The following is a 22,838-nucleotide window of genomic DNA, read 5'->3' on the forward strand; positions in this document are numbered from 1 at the left end:
GACCTTTATCCCACAGGTCTGATTCTCCGACTTACATCCACTGATTCAATGATATCTCTATATTTAACCATCAAAATTTCAAAATATTGATTTGTTAGAAAGCTCTTCCATAGCTATAACAAGATAATTACGTATTTACAAAAAAAAAAAGAGCCATCTCAATTCATCCTCTTTCATCAAAAAATTTCGTGCAAATCTGTTCAGGACTGCACCTTATTACGATTTCATCTTCCTCATAGATAATTATAATAGGGGAGCTACTGGTTGAACTCATAAAGGCAACCTAGATCAGCAAGCTTGATGTAAGGGCTAAAAACCACCAAATCTGAGTCCAATAAGATGGCCAATGCGAGTTCAAAGTGGTGCATCTGCATCGGTTTTAAATCCTAAAGTTTCAATCTATATCAAATTAATATTCATTTATTTAGGATATAAATTTTATTATCCTTTTAATAACCGTATCCACGTATCAAATTTGTATCCAAATAAAAACAATGCATGCTGACGTGGATTGAAGACAATCCAATCTATCCTCTCCTTTTCTTTTTCTTTCTTGAGTGCACACGTGAATGTGGTAAAACTCGCAATGTGCGCGGCTGCAACAGCTAAAGCTTATTTCAATTTAATGGACCACAGCTACTGAACAAGAAAAACTGTCCAAACTATTCGAAATAGGTTCGTAAAAACAGCTGCTGCTGCCCTCCCTGTCTCCTTCGAGATTGATTGCTATGCTTTTGCTCTGTTTTCTCCTATGAATGAAACTTCCATCAGAAACCACATGCTAGAAGGGGAAAAAAACACCAACTTGACGTTTCATACAGGATCATGCGCTGATAAAGCGTTACAGATGTGATAAGAGTTTATATTGTATACCAGCCAAGCCATTTGGAACCCAACCAATAAAAATTGGGGAACCAATACAATCAATATGTAAAATAAGTAGAGAGATAACGTATCATAATTTCCTTTTAACCCATTGTGATGATATGATCTATACATTAGTGAACTTCAATGATATATCAACAAGATGGTAAGGTAGATCAAACTTTATGCAAGCCACCATCACCGCTTATTTGCTTTCAGCACAGTTTCCACATAGTAGTATAGCCTCCATAGTGTTACATTATCCTAAGAAAATAATAAGAAATTGCATTATCCTAATGGAACCATAAAAATGATAACTCATGAATTTATTGCTCTGTTTCCAGTCTCAGCTAGCCAGGGAAGATTTACCTGTTCTTCCAAATTAATGAAGACATTATTGGAATGCTGTCTTGCTGGAAAGTTCCTAACTTCAAAGATCTCCACCACTCGATCAAGTGCTTTCTCAGGAAGCTTCTGTATTCGGCTTCCAAGCTGTTGCTTCTCAGCATGAGTCATCGGTCTGCAGATTGTTGAACATAATCAACCTTCAGAAAAAAAAATTACCAGAGAATCTTGAACACAAGCATGTAAGCCACCCTCAAAAAACAACCTATCATAAGAATATGTTACATTGAACAGTATGCAAAAACATCCTTCAGTAATGTGATAATGTGGCAAACATTGTTACTTAGTTCTTACTGACTGAAATGTTGTACACTGTATTACATAAAAAGCAAGTAAAGTTAGAAAAAGAAGAATACATAGTAAAGTTTATGGCAAGCTCTCATGGCTGCAACAATGGCGGTTTTATATCCTCCAACCTGTGTTTGTGCTTTGGCAACTTATAATGATGTTCAGATTCAATGACCCCATTTCTGGCATTTAACAAGTTGCCATTAGATTGAACAAATATTGAGTTGGTATGTCTTCTTTATAGGTGGGTTTGCTACCCTGTTTATAGATGGTGGCATTTCATGCATGGCATTTTTTCCTCAACTAGAGAGATACTATACCTGCAGTGAGACACCACTTCATTTACATATTCATCAAGATCCTGTTCCATCTTGCAAAGCTGAAAAAAGGAAGACGTCTCACACTCCAATCACCATCATTTGTGAAACTCCACAGATGCTACCATGCACCAAAACAATATCAAAGAAACATTGGTAGGAAAATAATTCAACACTATGATAAGCATGAAGCCACAACAACATGGTTGATGGTACTTCTTTTGGTTCAATGTGGCATTTTAATCCAAATACCTTTCCTAATAATTTGGCAGAATACGTTCCCACTGCTGCTTGAGATATTTCACCATCGTCTTGTATAGGATGGATATCTTTATATACCTAATAAAAGTTGAGCACCTAAAACTGTTATACTTGATTATGATATCAAACAAACTTTTGCATTATATCATACAATAGCAGCAGCTAAGTTCAAATATAGCATGTTTCTTTAAAGATCATAAGAAAATCACATACCAAAGTACTGGACTGAATGATCAGTTATAGCTGCATTTATCAGTTATATAGAAAAGCATATATTATATCTACTACTAGACACAGTGAAGGACTGGATGGTATAAGAGGTTAGAACGGTACTGTAAGTGATTTCTCAAAAGGCTCAAGCTATTGAACAGTGACATACTTTTTCAAACATTAATACTTACCCCTCTCATGTAGCTCAACAATATAGTAATGCCCAATATTTGTAACTTCAGATATAACAGAACAGAATTATACATGGCAGAAGGTAGATCAAGTGAAACAACCTTGAGAACCTCCTGTTCTGATATCAAATGACTAAACTGATTTCTCCAAAAGCTAAGTTGTTGCACAACTCCAAATTATATTTCTATATGCGCAGAGCAATAACCACCTCAAATGTCTGAAGCTTAAGTTGCAATAGCAAATGGAGGGAAAATTATAAGCCCATTAAGAGCAAAACTTATGCAATTGACAGAAACCAAGAAAATGTTATATTTTCTGTGACGTTCTATGTTACAAGAAAAAAGATATGAGATTGCAGATTTTGAAAAGAGAAGGGCTGATGGAGACTCGGATAGCTATGATGGAGACTTATGGTGAGAGAGTACCGTCATTGTGAAGGTGAAAGCTACTAATAAGATAGGGCAGCAAAGGAATAGGACATTCTAGATGATAGAGATAAAGCTAGAGAGATGAAAGATTAAGAGATTGAGGGAGATAAAATAAATTCAATTCATAAGCATGCCTAAGAGACAAGCTATAAGGTCATATTTATAGAGAATAAAACAAAAGAATCATAAACCGAATAAAAAACAAATAACTAAACCTATTTAAACTATCTTCTAACTCCTCTTTGGATTGTAACTCCATTCTACCTCATATATTGTTTGAAATTGAAGAAAGTCCGAATACAAAAATTGTAGATCATTGACTTCACCAATCTAATCCATCTGGTTTTATGTCGCATGAATATTTTCCCTTTCAAAGATATAGATATATAAAAAAAACTTTAAGAAAATTAAGTATCAAAAATGATTCATAACTGTCCACGACTAGTCATATTCTGAAATCCTTGCATGGCAGCTTTTGAAATAATATCAATAAATTTTACTAAGATTTCTACAGCTTTTGAAGTTATATCAAAATAAACAAACATACACACCTCATTACAAGCAAATATTTTCATAAACAAATAATAAAAATAAGAAAACATAAAGCTCATTTATATTGAGTATTTTACAGTCGCAATTCAATTAGATGCTCTAACATTAATAAAGAGGAATGATATATTAATATGAGAGAGGACACTTACACATACGAATTGAGATTAATCAGTTTGCTCATCATTTTCTTCTTAAGCTCAAAGTAGAAAAATTGATGAGATAAAGTATAGAATAAGAGTAAGGGATTAGATTAGAATATCTTAGATAATTATTGTCTTTGTGGGTTTTTATTTTGGAAAACCAATCACAAAAAGATAGATCAAAGAAAATCTAGTAGTTTTAAACAAAAAGAAAACTACTCTAAATATTCTATACATGCTGCCATTCTATAAAATTGTGACGTTTTCCTCTCTCTAGATAATTGCAAAGCTACCATTTATACAATTAAGATGGGGCCAAATTGCAAAGCTACATAAATTGAGGAGGCTAATTGCAAAATTTTATAAAGTTCCTACCTTAATGCATATAATTAAATTTTAAGGGGGTCACAGCTAGCTGTAATCATTGGGAGGGCCGGGTGGGATTTGAGCTCGGCTTTTCGAGTTTATCGAGCTTAAATATTTGTTCACGGCCCAACTCACCAATCACTCGGGCCGGGTTGGGCTAAAATATTTTAGCCCATTACCGCCCACTAGCCCACTAACCCATTAGATATTGAGCTTGGGTTACGTATAATGGGTCTAACATAATGATTAATAGTAAAAATATTATGTCTTATTAGGCTGAGTTTAATTGGCTTATATGAAGAAATTTTAATTATTTTCATGGGAACATACTTATATATTGATATATAGTTTACTAAATATCCAATGTGAAACTAAAAAATTATAGAAATATGCATGCATTATGGGTCGGGCCATAAATGAGAGCAGTGGATCAAGCTTTTAGGCCGGGATGGGTGGGCAAAGGCTTAGCCCATGCTGCGCACTACCATCTCGGACTCAAGTCGGGCTGGGCCTAAATCGGGCTTAGGCTGAGCTTAGCCCGGTTAAAACCGGGCAGGCCGAGTTTGGGCAGGTCGAGTCTAATGATCATGTTTAGCCACAGACCCCCCACCATGAACGCTGCTCCGCCCTTGATTACAGTAGATATACAGCTGACAAAGTAAATGATTTTGTTCTTCCAAAACGATTTAAATATGTAATACTCTAAGTACAATACCTGTGTCTACAAAACAGCTAATCAAAGAAAAGACAGAAAGGAGATATGCATACTTGCAAGATAGTGTATGATTTAGGAAAAACATTGCTATAACCAGAAGAGGTGGGGAGGAGGAATTAATATACCTGTTCAATAGTTTCAAAACTTGGAAGGCTAGAAAATTTTTCAGAAGCATTAGACAAGAGAGAAGGGGATGCTTTTCGCTTTTTCCTACAAAGTGGACTGGGCACATCCTCATCAGGTCCACTTGCATAGCATGACAACAGCTTTTCCTTTTGATCAGATCCAATCTGGAATGTTGCTAAAATATGACCAAGCATCTGCAATGGTTGTTAGTTGTTACTACTTTTCTTATCTCAAGGCTCCAACAGAAAGACTCATCAAACTCATGACTGCAACAGTATACTATCAATATCACCACAAACAACTGAAACTATGAAGGTACTAAAATGGTTTCTACATTTTGGAGCATAGTCTAGCAATAGATATCCTTCCGCACATCCTACAGTTAAGAACACCTGAAGAGGATTCTCACTTCTCAGACCATCTGGACTACAAAGATCACCAATAAACAAAGATGTTTTAACCATTGAAAAAAGCTTGACAAGAGAGCTAGGAGGAGGTCAAGAAATTCGCTGCAGACTTTCAGGCGTAAAGATTATGTCTACACTCTATACACCAGACTCTTTAAGCAAAATTTGTCAGTACTCAGTTCAATAGCTAAAGCACTCAGAGGAAGAAAGACAATTCCAAGGTAGAAAGTTCCCATCGTTGTACCTCATCAGCTTCTTGATTAAGAGAAACAGCTGTTTCATGGAGAACCGATTTCAACCTTTCCTTCTTATATTCAGGGAAGCCTTTGCCTATCCCTTCTGTAAAAAAAGATACAGAACCACTGTAACTTTTACTTTTTCCACTATCTTGCCTATAAATGCCTTGATCTCCTTTTGAATGCCCCATAGATGGTTCAGCTGATTCCATGACAGGAGAATTGCTCTCCTTGTCGCAAAGCAGCTCCATAAGAAGATGCTTGTAGTAACCAAGATAGTTAGGTCCAAACTCATTTGGCTCAGCAGAAGTATCATTGGACATTTTCAAGGATGAGTGATTCTGCATATGTGAGTTTATTGGAACTTAGCAGAATCCTTTCCAATAAAAATAGGAGAGAATTTTCAAAATTGCATGTGAAAGCAATATGCGCGGTGTTACTTTTCAAAAAAAAAAAAAAAAATCAAATAATCCGATGTAAGAATAAGAGTAAGAATCATTTCACATATTAAATAGTGAGTTTCAACTATTGATACATAAGGTTGGGAGCATCATCTCTTTCTACATGGAAACACATGTCTGGCACATTCTTGAGGCAAATCACTAAATGATAAAATAAACTATTAAAACTTGTTGGAGAATTAAGAACATTATGGGATGTCATGTGACATCTACAATTTTGAACCACTGCTTTGAATGGTAAAGGTTACTTATCAACAATGAGAAAATTGTGACTTAATACAACAAAAGAAGCTGTTACATCTCATGGTGTCTGTGTCAATGTGTTCACTACGATATTACTAGCCTTCTATGAAGATTCGAGACAAATACAGGATATGCATATGACATGGTAATATAGTAAGGGTTGAAAACACAAGGATATGATATGTTGAGAATGCATATTATGTGTGTGTATATGCGTAAGGACTTACAAGTGGAATATATACCTCTGTACAACGGTTGTCCTGCCCGTGGCATGGGACACGCAGTATTGAGTGCAGGCATGCCTTAACATGTCGTTGGCACATTGGCACGGCCTCGTCATGCCCTTAACTAAATATTTATGGCTTTAGAGCTGAAAATAGTTTTTAATAACTAAATGGGAGTGTTTTTAGCCTAGAAATTGGTGTAATACATCCAGTTTTGTTACAGATAGGAATATATGCCATCATCAAGGCATTAAAGTGCTATGAAGCTAAAGTTGCATGTTTATATAATCTTTGAAGGACAGTTTTTGAAACTTGAAATGGGTTAGGGCAAATTATAGTTTATCCCCCTATGGGTTTGGCCCAATTTCAACTTATCTCCATTTTCAAAGTTCAAATTTAAGCAGTTAAACCTCCTATCGTCCAACTTGCAACTGTTAAGTTGAACTCGGGCCAAATCACAAGGGGTTAGTTTGTAATTTACCTAATAGATTACCACCTAGAAGGTAGATCTACTAAAATGATATAAGAATTTAGAATCCAAATGATAATTTTCCCCAATTTCTTTTTCACATTTCTATTCAATTAAGGGAAATTCAGGGCAAAACACAATGTTATATTTATGGTTACAAATTCAACCAATAAATTACAATTTATGGTTGGAAACAAACATATTGCATAGATATACTTGAATTCCACACCAATTAGACTCCAATTTTATGATTTTCTTGCCTTCCGCACATTTGAGATTAGGGTATAAAATTTGGGAAAAACACTGAAATTACAATTAAACAATCAATAAATCAATTGGTTAAGATCAATAATTCTTACAACCATTAAGATCCTACTTTATGAATTTTTCCTTATATTTTTATTAACTAGACTTGATACCTAGTGGCACAAGGAGAATCTTTGGCTTCCCCTAGTGTCATATGTTGCTCCATCATGATACATGTCGGTCAGCACATCCTTGCTTGTGGCTGCTTGCATTTATTTAATTACGTAATTATTGTTATAACATGTGGTAAGATATACCTAGCCTCATTTTTAATTTACTCATCAACAAAACCAACAATTTGTAACAAACTAATAAAAACTAATTTCCAAGCAAAGGAGATAATTTGACCTATAGATCATGATGATTGTAGTATGAAATCCTAATTCATAGATCACACCTTTGGCCGAGGTTTATTAAAAACAGCACATTCTTAACCTAAAAATAAAATATTCAATTACATGTCTTTGAACTTACAATGTACCCAAGAAGTAGTCATATTTATAGGATTTCTCATTTAAACGCAAAAATGTAAAGGAAATATTTGATAAGTTTCAGTGAAGTTTCTCATGAGTATCGTATCTGATAGGTTCTACGGTACCAAACTGATAGGCTCTAATACCAATGATAGGTAACCGAACAATTCCTTTAAGATCTGAATTATTTGCAGGAAGCAGTCCGCCCAACTGAGAGAAAATATTCACTAAATATTCTCCTGTAGTCAGAAAATTATGAAAACAAGTGGAATCAATCTGTAACTCCCTGATCTACATTTTTCATATTTACGCCCTTTGCAGATTCGAACTGCAACTGGGACGAAAACACGATATATTGCGGATGATAGTGGTAGTGACAGGTGGAGTGGAAGTTAGGGTTATGGATGATAATGGAGATGAGGGTGGATGGTGGATGGTGAATGTTGTTTAAGGGATAAAAACGAAGGGAAAGAAGTGGTCAAGATCCTAAAGAAGAGGGAGGACTCGATAGACGAGAAAGATTAGAAGTTAGGAGAAGCCTTGCCAACGATAGAGGTGGTAGGTTGGTAGAGAGAAGATAGGGAGGAGGGAGATTAGGGTAGAGAGAAGATAAAGAGGCAAGAAACCAATATTCCAATAGCATAATGAATTTGACTGCCATCCACACCTTTATAGAGGCTAGCCAACAAGCCATAATTACAATAACTAACCCTAATCCTAGTGGAATCCCGCCGATCGCGTTCGAACGTGCCCGATCGCGTTCAAACACACAAAAGGCGTTCTCTGTATGTGTGAATGCGATGCAGGCATTCGAACGCGCCCAACCGCGTTCAAACGCATATTTTTCATTCTCTATTTTTGCGAACCTGATGCAGGCATTCGCAAGGGCGTTCGAACGCGACCCCTTCCGTGTTCGAATGCGACCTACAGGAATTTTATCTTAATGAAAATAAACTAATGCAATAAAAAAAGACTCTAACAAAGTGTATCAACCCACCACGCTTCCCCACCTTGCCCTTAAGGTGTAAAGTCGGGGAAACGCTCCAAGATGTCCGTCTCCAACTCCCATATAGCCTCATCGGATGGCTTGCCAAGCCACTCAACAAGAATATCCATCTCTAATATGGTACCATGACGTCGTCAACGCCTAGCAAGTACACGAACTAGCTCTACGATCTCTGTCTTCTCCAATGGCTCCAGTAGAGCTGATCCAACGACCTCATGATCTCCGATGCGCTCCCTAAACAATGAAACATAAAAGACAGAATGCACTCTCAACCCCTCTGACAGCTCCAAACGATATGCAACCGGACTGATACGCTCTAACACCCGAAACGGACCAAAGTAGCGATGTGCTAACTTTTGATTACGCATCGGACGCAAAGTCACCTGTCGATACAGTTGTACCCTCACAAACACCCAACTGCCTATATCAAATTCTTGCTCCTGATGGCTACGATCATAAATTTGCTTCATACGGTTCTAAGCAAGTTTAAGATGGCACGCAACCTCCTCAATGTGGCGTCTCTATCCATCAAAGCTAAGTCCACCTCCGTACGATCTGCAGATGTCACTGGATCATAAACGCGTAATGATGTCACTGGATCATAAACGCGTAATGTCGTAGTCGTGCACCTATATACCACCTCGAATGGAGTCATGTCAATACTGCTGTGGTAGGCGGTATTGTAAGACCACTCTGCCCATGGTAAGAACTCCAACCATCGTCTCAGCATCTCTCCAACAAAATACCTCAAGTACTACTCAATGCCTTAATTGACTATCTCGGTTTGGCCGTTTGTCTGTGGATGGTAAGCTGAACTAAAATTTAATTGAGTCCTCTCTAATCTAAAAAAACTTCATCCAAAAGTCGCTCATAAATACACGATCACGATCTAAGATAATCGTGCATGGCATACCATATAACTGAGCAACATCTCTAACAAAAATTTCAGCCACTAACTTAGTTGAAAATGGATGTGACAATGCAGAAAAGTGTGCATACTTGCTCAATCTATCAACCACCACAAAAATAACGGAATAACCACATACTAGCGAAAGACCCTTTATGAAATCGATAGAAATGTCTTCCTAAATGTGATCCGATATCCGGTACAGACTTCACAAGCACGGACAAAACTCCTCACATCTCATCTCAACCCTGGCCATGTGCAACTCTGAGATATCCTCATATAAGTCCTCAAGACACCCTCATAACCAACCTCTGAAGTTTGGTGGAAGTGCTCCAATAATTTCTGCCGCAATCTATCATTTGCGGGCACCCGAATGCATCCACAGTCCAGTAGCAAACTGCCTCGATTCTCCAACTCTGGATGGTGCTCCGAATCATCCAATACCTCCTGTAACAATCTCAAAACATCTAGGTCAGATGTACATGCATACCTTAGCTCGTCAAGGAATGTAAAAGGTAGGAGAAGAATAGGTTACAAGCTTGGCAGTATCGGGTTGGCGCGATAGTGCATCCGCCACTCTATTGTTCATTCCTTTCTTGTATTGGATTTTATAATCATACCCCAACAATTTTGTGACCCATCTCTGCTGTGCCGGAGTGTAAATACGCTGTCCCATAAAATATGGAAGACTCCTTTGATCAATTCGTATAATGAATCGTCTACCGATCAAATAAGGTCTCCACTTTATCACCGCATGCAGAATTGCTAACATCTCTCTCGTAGGTAGATAATTGCTGAGATTTTTGTGATGAAGTCTTGTTAGGAAAGGCTATGGGACGTCCTCATTGCATTAGTACAGCAACTATGCCAACTCCCGACGCATCACATTCCACAATGAACTCTTTGATGAAGTCCGGTAGAGCTAGAACGGGCGTCATTGTCATTACTGTTTTTAATTTTTCAAAGGCTGTAATGGGGCTTCATCCATCGATTTAAAAGGGTCCTTCAACAAAAAAAGTGAGAGGAGCAACGATCTTGCCATACTCGGCAATGAAGCGGCGATAATACTCGGTCAGCCCCAAGAATCCTCGCAATCCTGTAGTAGTAGTAGGTATCGGCCAAGCGATCATGCATGCTACCTTTTGAGGATCCGCCGCTACACCTTCCGCTGAGATGATGTGGCTTAAATACTCCATTTGTGGTACTCCCCATAGGCACTTAGCCTTCTTAATCTTCAGCTAGTGTTGCTTCAATAAATTCAGCACATCCTCCAAATACCGCCAATGCTCCAATTTGGTCCTGCTATACACCAAAATGTCGTCAAAAAATATCAAGACAAATCTTCGCAGAAGAGGCCGAAAAATATCATTCATGAGACCTTGAAAAGTAGTTAGAGCATTGGTAAGACCAAAAAGCATCACCCTAAACTCGTAATGCCCATCAGGAGTCTGAAATGTAGTCTTATGCACATTCGCCGAGTGAACTCTAATTTGATGATACCCGGCCCTCAAGTCAAACTTGCTGAATATAGTTGCCCTTACAAGCTCGTCCAACAGCTCCTCTATAACCGGATTAGGATACTGGTCCTTGACGATAATAGCGTTTAGTGTCTGATAGTCGACACAAAAATGTTATGTCCTGTCCTTCTTTCGCACCAATAGCACAGGCGATGAGTAAGAGCTATGACTTAGTTGTATGAGGCTTTGCTCCAACATCTCAGGTACCATCTTGGAAATAACTTCTTTTTCCATATGCGAATACCAATAATGGCTTCACATTTGTCGGTGCAGCCCCGGGTACAATCTCTAGGCGATGGTTCGTCGTTCCCCTTGGTGGCAACTCCTTTGGTTCCTCAAACAGTTCAGCAAATTTATCTAATAAATTAGACAACTCTATGGTAGTATCTGGACTCATTTGAGGCTCATCTCTTACTGGTCCTAACTGAAGAAGGCAGCCCCACCATCGGCTGCACTGTAGGAATCGGCGGAGAACGAATGCCATCAAGCCGCACATCTTTATTTCTTTATTTAAATTTCATCCATATGCTCCGAAAATCAAATATGACGAGTCTCATACTCTATAACCACTGAGTGCTAAGGACAATGTCCGCTCCTCGTAGCGCCAACGAATACAAGTCTACAATGATATCATGTCCTTGCACCCGTATACTGACCCGGCGACACAAGCTCTCCGCCCGAAGCTTCGTGCTGTCTCCTATAGCAACATCAAACCCCGCGGTCGATTCAACATCCAAGCCCAATCTCCTCACTAACCTCTCATCTAGAATGTTGTGTATACTCCCCAAATCGATAAGGATGTGTACACAATGCTTTCTAACGAGTCCGTCCACCTGTAATATCCTCGGCGCAGAAGTACCCGAATATGCATACATCGATATATCAGCTTGGACATCTTCCTCCGCGCCCTCCTCCACGGCCTCCTCATGGACCTCCTATGAACACTCTCCATCACCAACAACCTCATCGTCCTCCTCGAGACCGTCGATGAGCATCACATTCCCGATCGGTTTGGAACACCGATAACCGGGGGTGAAACGTTCATCACATCGAAAGCAAAGGTCCTTCTCTCTTCACTCCTCCACCTGAGCAGATGTGAGAATTCGAACGGGGGTCTTGTGCCTCCTTTAACATCCGAATGTCTCAAAGGTGGTCGTGGTCTAGTACTAGCAGCCGCTGTCTTTGAACCCGTAGAATTTCCAATCGGCGTTCTAGGCGCAAACCGCACATCTCGGTAGCCCCAACTTGTTTTCGCTGCCATCTTGAGAGCATTATACTTTTGCTCCATCCTCACAGCCTTCTCAAAGGCCTCTTCAAGAATGGTAGGACAAAGAGCACGAACATCCGTCTGTATCTCCTCTCGCAACCCTGAAATGAATGTGCTCATTAATGTCGGTTCGGGCCAAAGTGGCTCACAACGGCTACTAACTCTTTCAAATTCTGTTTAGTACTCCAATACGGTCGTCATCTGAACTATCTTGCTTAATGTGGCAGCAAAATCTTCATATGCTGATGTCTCAAATCTACGTATAATCCTCCTACAAAAGTCAGTCCAACAATAAATCCTCCACCACGAATAATCGATCGATACCAATGCAATGCCGTTTCTTGAAGGTGAAAGCTTGCCATCTAGACCTTTGCATCCTCCGCTGTCCCTTGACAATCAAAGTATTGTTCAACTTGAAACACCCAATCTGTGGGATCACTGTCTTAGAATTTTGGAAAGTCCAAGCGTGCGGTTCTCCCCCGAATAGCATTGTCAGGTTCGCGAAAGATCCTTGGTTCAGGTCTGAACCTTTGTGCATGTTGATCTCTTCTAAATCTTTGAGCACATTTATCACTATCTCCGAAGGGATCAACCTCATCATCAAAATGTCAATCCTCCTCATCGACGAAGCGCATTGGTGTCGCACGCCTCTTGAGTTCCACCACCGCCGGTCTTGGGTTTTGTATCAAAAGTGGGGGATGATGTGTAGGCATAGGTAAATGAGGATCATTAACACTCACATGTCGCACTAACCTGTGGGGTATCCGTTCGATGTAGTCCCACTACTGGTCTTTCTTGAGGCACCGATATTCGTCGAGAAGATGACGAAGGCGATCGGTTCATGACATATTCCTTTAAAGCATTATGATCATTCTGTATTGCGTCAACTCTATGTAGCAATGTTTGGAACATGCCCCTAAGTTCATCCGCCAAGCCCATGTTCACACCCATAGACGTTGGTTCACTCGTAAGATCTATAGTACCAAACTGATAGGCTCTGATACCAATGATAAGTCACGAAATAATTCCTTTAAGATCTAGATTATTTGCAGGAAGCAGTCCGCGCAACCAAGAGAAAATATTCACTAAATATTCTCCCATAGTCAGAAAATTGCGAAACCAAATGGTATCGATCCGTAACTCCCTGATCTACGTTTTTCGCAATGTTTTAAAAAGCGGCCGCGGGTGGCAGGCGGTCACCCCCCCCCCCCACCCCCACCCCCGCCTAGCGCCTAGGGGGAAGGCGGGCGACAAGGCGGGTGACAAGGCGGTCTAGCATTTTTAATATAAATAAATATATAAGTATAGTATATACAAAAATTTTAATAGTGCACTAAACCAAAACACTAAATAACATAATCACATTGGCTAATTGCTTATTAGTTAAAACTGAATAACTGAGATATCTATTTAATAACTCTAGTTTATTCACATGAATCACATTTCAAAATCCTATAATCAGAAATTATATACTTAAATAGCAAGCAATTAGTAATTTCCCCAATTAATAATGCATGACAGTGAAAAAAAAATTCCTTCTCTGTAATCCTAATTCAATAATTCATAAAGCAATTAGCAATTAACTCCTCTAAATTGGTTAGTTTTATTAAACCCGATCCGCTATAAAACCTAACCCGCTCATTAATAACCGCATCTCGACTTGGCGGGCCGAAGCACTAGGTGGCCCGACCTCGCACTATTTAGCGGCTAGGCAGCCCGCCAAGGCGCCTGGCCTACTTTTGCCGACACCTTTCAACATGGCGGGGCAGCCGGTGCACCGCCCCGCCATGGCGACCGCCTTTTCCGCTTTTCAAAACAATGGTTTTTTATATTTACGCCCTTTGCATATTCGAACTGCAATTAGGACGAAAACACGATATATTGCGGATGATGGTGGTAGTGACGGGTAGAGTGGAAGTTAGGGTTATTGATGATAATGGAGATGAGGGTGGATGGTGAATGTTGTTTAAAAAATAAAGACGAAAGGGAAGAAGTGGTCGAGATCCCAAAGAAGAGGAAGGACTCGACAGACAAGGAAGATTAGAAGTTGGAGAGACCTTGCCAACGGTAGAGGTGGTAGGTTGGTGAAGAGGGAGGAGAGAGATTATGGTAGAGAGAAGATAAAGAGGCAAGAAACCAATATTCCAATAGCATCATGAATTTGGCTGTCATCCACACCTTTATAGAGGCTAGCCAACAAGCTCTAATAACAATAACTAACCCTAATTCTAGTGGAATCCCGCCGATTGTGTTTAAACTGGCCTAATCACGTTTGAACGCACAAAAGGCATTCTCTATATGTGTGAACACGATACAGGCGTTCGAACGCGCCCGACTGAGTTCGAACGGACATTTTGCGTTCTCTATTTTTACGAACCTGATGCAGACGTTCGCAAGGGCGTTCGAACACGACCCCTTCCACGTTCGAACGCGACATACAGAAAATTTATTTTAATAAAAATAAACAGTGAATAAAATAAGAAAATACTCTAACAAAGTGTATCAGTATCCAATATGGTGTCAATTATAAATCAACAACTTTAGAATTATCCATGGATTTTAAAAAAAATCCGTACTTTTTAATAATGGATTGCGCCGGCAAATAAAGATACTCAATTGTTTTTCAGCGTATTCTGCATTTTTAGTGTGTCTACCTCTAAATCCTTATATAAATTCATCAAAACCAAGTTTATATAGTTGTACCGCCTAGAATGTTCACTGATAGACACAAGTTGTTTAATCTCTTGCTGGTCCATCAGATCATTCTGAACATATGCTCCAAAATACCATCTTATAACACTTGGGCCCCACCATGTGTTCCTACATGTGCCCCCGAGACATAAGATGCACATAATCAACCAAATAGTGTACTAAACGCAAGATCTACCATAAACAAAATGGATAATCATTCCATGAATGTCAAAAGAAACATGAGTCCTTCAAGGCAGAACAAATACCAGAAAATAAGATAAATATGATGGATATATGATATTCACCAATGGTAAGGTCGCCGCAACAGAACCATCTGCAGCTCAATCAAAACCTGCTCAAATCGATCCAAAGGATATGAACCAATGGTTTCAAATCCAACCAATAATCATCACCTAAAAGTAAATATTAAGTTACAAATCCATCCAATAGAAAAGTACAAATCTATCCAATGAGGCATGTCCACAGTCATAATTATGTAACATAAATGCAATGCTGTTAAAACTAGGAATGACAAACATACATGGGATTTGTTTTTTGGGTGAATTTTTACAACAGCAGTAACACATCTCTAGAGTTCCAATTTGAGAATGAACTCTATCAAATGTATCAAGAGTTAAATTAGCCTTGTTGTGAATTGTTACAATAGCAGTAAGACATATCTAGAGTTCCAATTTGAGACTGAACTCTATCAAATGTATCAAGAGTTAAATTAGCCTAGTTGAATTTTATTCACAAGTTGCTTATCTTCTGGATTATCTAGTTATTGTAAAACAAATCCAATTTATTACAATAACTAGGGTTGTTTGCTTAGTATCGTAATTGTTCAAAGTTTGTACACTTCATGATGGCAATCAATGATTCTAGATTATGAGTATACTTGAGTTTATTGCAAGATAATGATGTGATCCAACTAGCTCGGATACTAAATTGATGCGACTCAGTAAAGAATTGCACCAATTAGCTAAGACAGCAATCTTTGTTGTTGGCTGGATGCAATACGCATAGAGCTCAGGCTGGCGCAAGCTGCATGCAAATTCCTAGAAGCAGTGCATATTGATGCAGGTTGGAGAACTAACTAGGGGAAGGCGGATACGAATTAGGTTTTAGGTGGAACTTCTAAGAATTGCAGGAGGTTGTGTGGTAGCATTTGGACTCAAGAGAAGGTTGTGGAAAGACTTAGCTAGGTGGTGCGAAGATCTAGAGTTTGGATACGTTAAATAAATAGCTAAGGCTAATGCAGATAATGGTAGAAGACAACTAGGGATGTGGTTGTGGTACGACCAGATATGGAGGTTGATCGTGGGGTGCAAGTAATGATGGATTGGAGGCCGAGTAGTTGATGGAAGTGGTTCAGTAAGAAATGGTGATGATAGCTTGTGAATGTGATAGATGGCTAAAGGTTATGATTAGCTTGCAATTGTGGCAAGGATAAAAACAAGACTATACGGGAGGTATAGACTCTAAGACAAAGAGAGATAAAGAGGGAGAAGTCATAGACAAAAGATGAGGCTAAGGCCAAGAGATATAGAGAGATAGAGCGATAAAGAAAAATAGAAGAAAAAATTAATCTATTCAATAATTCAATGCATACCTAAGATACAAGCCATAAAACCCTATTTATAGAAATAAAAATAAAAATCTTAAGGTAACCAAACTGAATAAGAAACAAACTAATAAGCTTATCTAAACCAATCTCCATATCTCTTCAGATTGGATCATGCTTATTATATATAATAATAATAATAATAATCATGAACTCTATAACAATCCAAATCAAGGAAATAGTTAACAAATTACATAATTAATAAAACAGAAAACAAACTTAAACATAAATGTGTTGTTTGGTTGCTTATAAACTCAGTCAAATTATTCTATAGGCAGGAATTCCAAAAATAACCATGAGTAGAAAATATAATAGTTGCAAAATGAAATTATAAAATTCATTTACATTAAACAAAAGAAAGGGCGGGCAATAAGGCCAATTTGATCATTTTTATCCCTTATCTCAACTATCGTATCCAAATATTATTTTTATCCTATATTTTTATCTCGTTAAATTTATCCTTTTTTCTTCCTTTCAAACACCAAAAAATTTGGGGATATTTACATTAAACAAAGAAATGGCAATAAGGTCAATTTAATCATTTTTATCCCTTATCCCGACTTATCATAACCAAACATTATTCTTATCCCATATTTTTATCCCATACATCGTTACATTTATCCTTCTTTTTCAAACCAAACACCAACAAATAAATAGGGATACTAACATCAAATTGGGATACTAAAATCCCTTTATCCCGTGAAAAGTCATCCATGTTTTATCTCTATCCCAATTTTACCTTATCACACAACCAATGCTGGCCCTTGGCCCAGCACTGTTTTCTAGTTGGGGAGAGAGTGAGGAGAAGAGAGAGAGAGAGGAGAGAAGGAAGAAGCAGGCGATGTGCTGCCGCTGGAGGGGGGGGCAACAGTGAGATGGGGAGGGGGCGGTAGTAGAGCAGGGAGGAGAGAAAATGATAGGTAGGAGTGGTATGGTGGCGCAGCTACCTCGATGCGCTGCCGGCGGTGCGAGAGAGGGAGAAAGAGGAGGAGGAGGGTGGGGTTCGGTCTGGTTTTTGCCTTGGGGTGAGAGAGAGAGAGTAGAAGAAGAAGAAACGTAAAGGAAGAGAGACGGTGAGGGGTTACCTGGAGGGATTGTTGCTGGAGTCCGGGAAAGGCGACAGGCCGTGAGAGGCGGCGGATGGCGGTTCGGGGTTAAGAGGAGAACGACAGAAATGAGAGAAAAGGAGGTAGGTTTTAATAATGATCCGCTGAGTTAGTTGGAATCCCAAAATAGGTGGAATTCAATTGAATTAAGTGACGAGATTTCAATTGATGTTATAGTAAATTTGGGTGATTTGAGCATGTGTAATGAAATCCGATAATTTAGGATACTTTGTAATGGTAGATTGAATTCAATTGATTGTAATTACGCGATTTGCACTAAAAACTATCATATTTACTTTTGTCCACCTCTCCATTTTAATTTACTTCGGTAATTTCACCCAAATTTTTAAAAATAATAAGATTGTCCTTGAACCACTTATGAAAATATCTGGTTGCAATTAAAGGGAATTTTTAACCAAACTAGACCTGATTTTAATGTATATACTTTATAAGGGAGTTTTTTACCAAGCTAGATCTATTTTTAAATTTATATACTAATGGTTTATGTAATAACCCAAAAAAAAATTAATTTTGCTCGGCACGACGGAACCAGCTACGCTTTGGCCGGCCTGGTGCCCAGCGTGCCTTGCATGGTGTGGCAGCGGTGGAGGTGCCACGCACCTCCACCGAGCCACTCTCCTCCACGCTGCAGCGACGCATGGAGGTGGGACCCGGCCCATCAGCCACTCCGCCGCCGCCGTCGCGTGACCTCTCTCTCTATAATATTTTTCTCTCTCTCTTCTCCCCGTATTCTCTCGATCTCTCCCTCTCTCTCTCCCTCTCTCTCCCCCTATCCACCGGTGAGCCTCTCTCTCTCTCTCTCTCTCTCTCTCTCTCTCTCTCTCTCTCTCTCTCTCTCTCTCTCTCTCTCTCTCTCTCGATATCCTCTCGAGATCGCCAGAGGTTTGAGCCACCGGCGAGAGGCCGGCCACGGAGTGGCCACCAGCGGCCGTACCCCTCCACTGTGGCCCAACCCTCTTTCCCTTTTCTTCTTTTTCTTCTTCTCCTTCTTCTTCTTCTTCTTCTCCTTCTTCTTCTTCTCTGTCTTTCCTTCTCTCGGATTGCACCCTACAAGAGGTGCTGGGCTCGGCCCTACACCATTGCAGCGCATGGTGCTGGGCTCAGCCCATCACCTACTATGTTAAGGTACTGGGCTGAGCTCAGCACTATGTATAGTTTTAATATATATATATATATATTATTGATTTTTAATTATATTTGATTATGTTATTAATTATTTAATTAGTTTAGTTAATTTATTATATTTAATTTATATGAATTAAATCTAATTATATCATAATTAGTAAATAAATCTAATTATATTATGTTTAGCAATATACCTGCAACATAAATTACTATATTAATCCTAGATAGGTAATAGTAATTGTTAGGGTTATGTACGTATATTCTTGCGTAATTATTTGCAGTAACTTAATTCTTATTGTTCTTAATTATCAAAGAGAATAATAGGCAGATGATTATATTTTAAATACACTATTAAATAATATAATTACGGTTAATAAATAATAAAACAAATATAGGGATGAAGGGTATATGATTACAATGAGAAATTATCTTTTAGCCGAGTCAATTTTAATTAATAGAAAGACTGACATTATATGTTATAAATAATTTCATATTCCGATCACCCTATTCAAGACCCCGTGGACTTAGCTATCGAGGTTTGATCGTTGTCGTAGCAGCATGAACGAGTGGTTGTTTGGTAATTGCAGTGGTGGTGAGTAGTCTTATCTCTAAATGCCTTTCTCAAATTAGGTTATATTATATATTATGTACATGCATGTTTTGGCCTTCAGCATGATTATATGACTTTATCTACAGATGATTACAATCGAGCATATTTTTATCATGCATACAATTAGGCTGATCTTGAATATAAGTATGATGATGATAAATAGAGATAGATGGTTAGAGAGAATTATACTATTATAATGCTATGTCTAGTTGATCTGTAGCATGAGTATGCATGTAATAGATTAGCATGAGTATGCATATATTGACTACATGGTTGGAGACTATATTGCATCATTTTTCTCTTGATACATGTTCCACCTATATTCCTATTATGCATTGATTTGCTATCGTACTAGATATATGCATATGATCTGTCATTTAGAAGAAAAACATGAAATGTAATTGATAGGATAATTGATAGAAAGGATGAGGATAATCGAGTAGGCGCGAGAATTAGGGCGTGCTTGGAGATGATTGATCGTTCGACATAGTCGCGATCCTGTTGGCCTTACGTTCGAGGTCATTAGTCTGTGTGCGCAACAGACATTCGGACACATGCCGTTCGCTAGGGCATATGTGGCGAGTTATCCTCACGAGGTTTCTATCAGCTAAGAAGGGTGCTCGATCTGGATGGATGTTGATACCTTAGCGGGTGGCGAGATATGGTTATATTTGAGATACTCTTGCGGATGACGGAGTATGCTTTGAGCCTTTGGACATAATATTAAGACCGGGTACCGGGTGTTGACTATGCATAGTGGTCTATTATAATGGTGTTATACCGAGATGTCGGTGATAATTGTGATACTAAGAATCTTATATGAGTATTGAGTAATTTCCATAATTTATTCACCATTACATTTGATTTCATGACATGTTCTAGTATAATATTGAGACTGGGTACCGGGTGTTGACTGTGCATAGTGGTATATAGTGTAATTGTGTTATACCGAGATATCGGTGATGATTGTGATACTGAGAATCTTATATGAGTATTAAATAATTTCCATAATTTATTCACCATTACATTTGATTTCATGACATGGTCGGCTTACATCATGTGGGTCATATTTGAGAGAGATATATGATGATAGTAAGATAGGAAGATTTGTTTACTTATTGTCAATGATTATATACTTTTATCAGTTATGACATGTTATCTATATTTCATTTATATATTATTGAGGATACATTCATATAATCATTCATAACATGATGCTCTTTCTGATTACTATTATCCAATACATGATTTACTCTTTGTTTGGCTTCATTGATTCGGGGTAAGGTCTATTCACCGAGCCTTTAGCTCATGACTTTCTTTGTTTTTCCATTTCCAAAAACCCAAGTGAACGAGTGGAGCAGGATACTACCATCGAATATGGCAAGATAGCTGCTCCTCTCACTTCTTTGTTGAAGAAGGACTCTTTTAGATGGATGGATGAAGCCACTTTAGCCTTTGAAAAATTGAAAACAGCAATGACGACGACACCTGTTCTAGCGCTACCAGACTTCACCAAAGAATTCATTATTGAATGTGATGCATTGGGTGTTGGCACAGGAGCTGTACTAATGCAAGAAGGATGTCCCATTGCCTATCTTAGCAAGGCTTTATCGCAAAAATCTCAACAATTATCGACTTATGAAAGAGAGATGTTGGCAATTCTGCATGCGGTGACAAAGTGGATGCCTTATTTGATCAAAAGGTGATTCATTATCCGAACCGATCAAAGAAGCCTTCCCTACTTTATGGGACACCGTATACACACTCTGACACAGTAGAGATGGGTTATAAAATTGTTGGGGTATGATTATGAAATCCAATAGAAGAAGGGAACGGAAAATAGAGCGGCGAATGCACTATCACGCCAACCCGATACCACCGAGCTTGCAGCCTATTCATCTTCTACGTTTCCCTTCCTTGATGAGCTGAGGTATGCATGTACATCTGACCCAGATATTTTGAGATTGTTGCAGGAGGTGATGGATGATCTGGAGCACCATCTAAATTTGGAGAATCGAGGCAGTTTGCTGCTAGATTGTGGATGCATTCGGGTGTTAGAGTGTATTGGTCCAGTTGCATATCGTTTGGAGCTACTAGAGGGGTCGAGAGTGCATCCTGTCTTTCATGTTTCATTGCTGAGGGAGCACATTGGAGATCATGAGATCGTTGGATCAGTTTTACCGGAGCCATTGGAGGAGATAGAGATTGTAGAGCCAGTTCGTGTACTTGTTAGGCGCCGACGACGACATGGTACCAGATTGGAGATAGAGATTCTAATTGATTAGCTTGGCAAGCCATCTGATGATGCGACATGGGAGTTAAAGACTAATATCTTGGAGCGTTTCTCGAACTTTTCACCTTGAGGGCAAGGTGGGGGAAGCATGGTGGGCTGATATACTTAGTTAGCATCTTTTCTTATTGCATTAGGTGTTTATTTTTATTAAAATAAAATTTCTGTAGGTCGCGTTCGAATGCAGGTGGAGTCGCGTTCGAACGCCCTTGTAAATGCCTTGTGAACAATTGTGAACGCCTTGTGAATGCCCGCGTTTGAACGCCTGTGTCGCGTTCGCAAATCCAGAAAATGGGCTTTTTGAGTGCGTTTGAAATGCGATCGGGCACGTTTGAACACGATCGATGGAAATCCTCTAAATTAGGGTTTCATATTATTTTAGAACTTGTTGGCTAGCCTCTATAAATATGTGGATGGCAGCCAAATTTATTATGCAATTGAATTCTTGATTTCTTGCCTCTTATCTTCTCTCTAGACTCCTCCCTCCTCCCTCTTCACCATCCTTCCACATCTACCATTGTCAAGGTTTCTCCTCGCTTCTAATCTTCCTCGTCTGTCGAGTCACCCCTCTTCTTTGGGATCTTGACAATTTCGTTCCCTTCGTCTACTTCTCGTAATCACTTCCACAATCCACCCTCATCTCTATACCCATCCATAACCCTAACATCCACTTCACCCGTCACCACCACTATCACCCACGTTATTCCGTATTTTCCTCCTTGCTATAGTTTGAATATGCGAAGGGCGGGTAGATCAGGAAGTTACAGATCCAACGCAATTAGTTTTATAATTTTCTTACTAACAGAGAATATCTAACGAATATTTTCTCACAGTTGCGCGGATTGCTTCCTGAAATAAATTCAGATTCTAAGGAATTGTTCCGTAGCCGATCTTTTGGTTCCAGATCCTATCAATTTGGTATCAGACCTTAACAATTTGGTATCAGAACCTATCAATTGGTATTAGAGCCTTAACAAATTGTATCAGAGCC

The 22,838-nt window shown here is 38.9% G+C and overlaps 1 protein-coding gene across 5 annotated transcripts; it reads right to left on the minus strand.

Moving 5' to 3' along the window:
• Positions 1-848: 848 nt before the first annotated feature.
• LOC140792633 (uncharacterized) lies at positions 849-18,000 on the minus strand. Of its 5 annotated transcripts, none has more exons than XM_073143736.1 (8): positions 17,781-18,000; positions 15,377-15,484; positions 5,516-5,848; positions 4,864-5,058; positions 2,127-2,213; positions 1,878-1,936; positions 1,234-1,384; positions 849-1,128 (listed from the first exon to the last, which is right to left on the minus strand). In XM_073143736.1, the coding sequence occupies exons 3-8, from the start codon at positions 5,828-5,830 to the stop codon at positions 1,063-1,065; spliced, it is 873 nt and encodes a 290-aa protein (XP_072999837.1). In that variant the 5' UTR covers positions 5,831-5,848; positions 15,377-15,484; positions 17,781-18,000; the 3' UTR covers positions 849-1,062. The 5 variants fall into 5 exon arrangements, with proteins under 5 accessions (XP_072999837.1, XP_072999838.1, XP_072999839.1 ...); XM_073143737.1 differs by having other exon boundaries at positions 15,338-15,484; positions 17,781-17,917; XM_073143738.1 differs by having other exon boundaries at positions 15,377-15,423; positions 17,781-17,860.
• Positions 18,001-22,838: the final 4,838 nt, after the last annotated feature.

Source organism: Typha latifolia, chromosome 7 (assembly GCF_019914945.1).
Source record: "Typha latifolia isolate L0001 chromosome 7, TyphaL0001v2, whole genome shotgun sequence".
Taxonomy (NCBI): domain Eukaryota; kingdom Viridiplantae; phylum Streptophyta; class Magnoliopsida; order Poales; family Typhaceae; genus Typha; species Typha latifolia.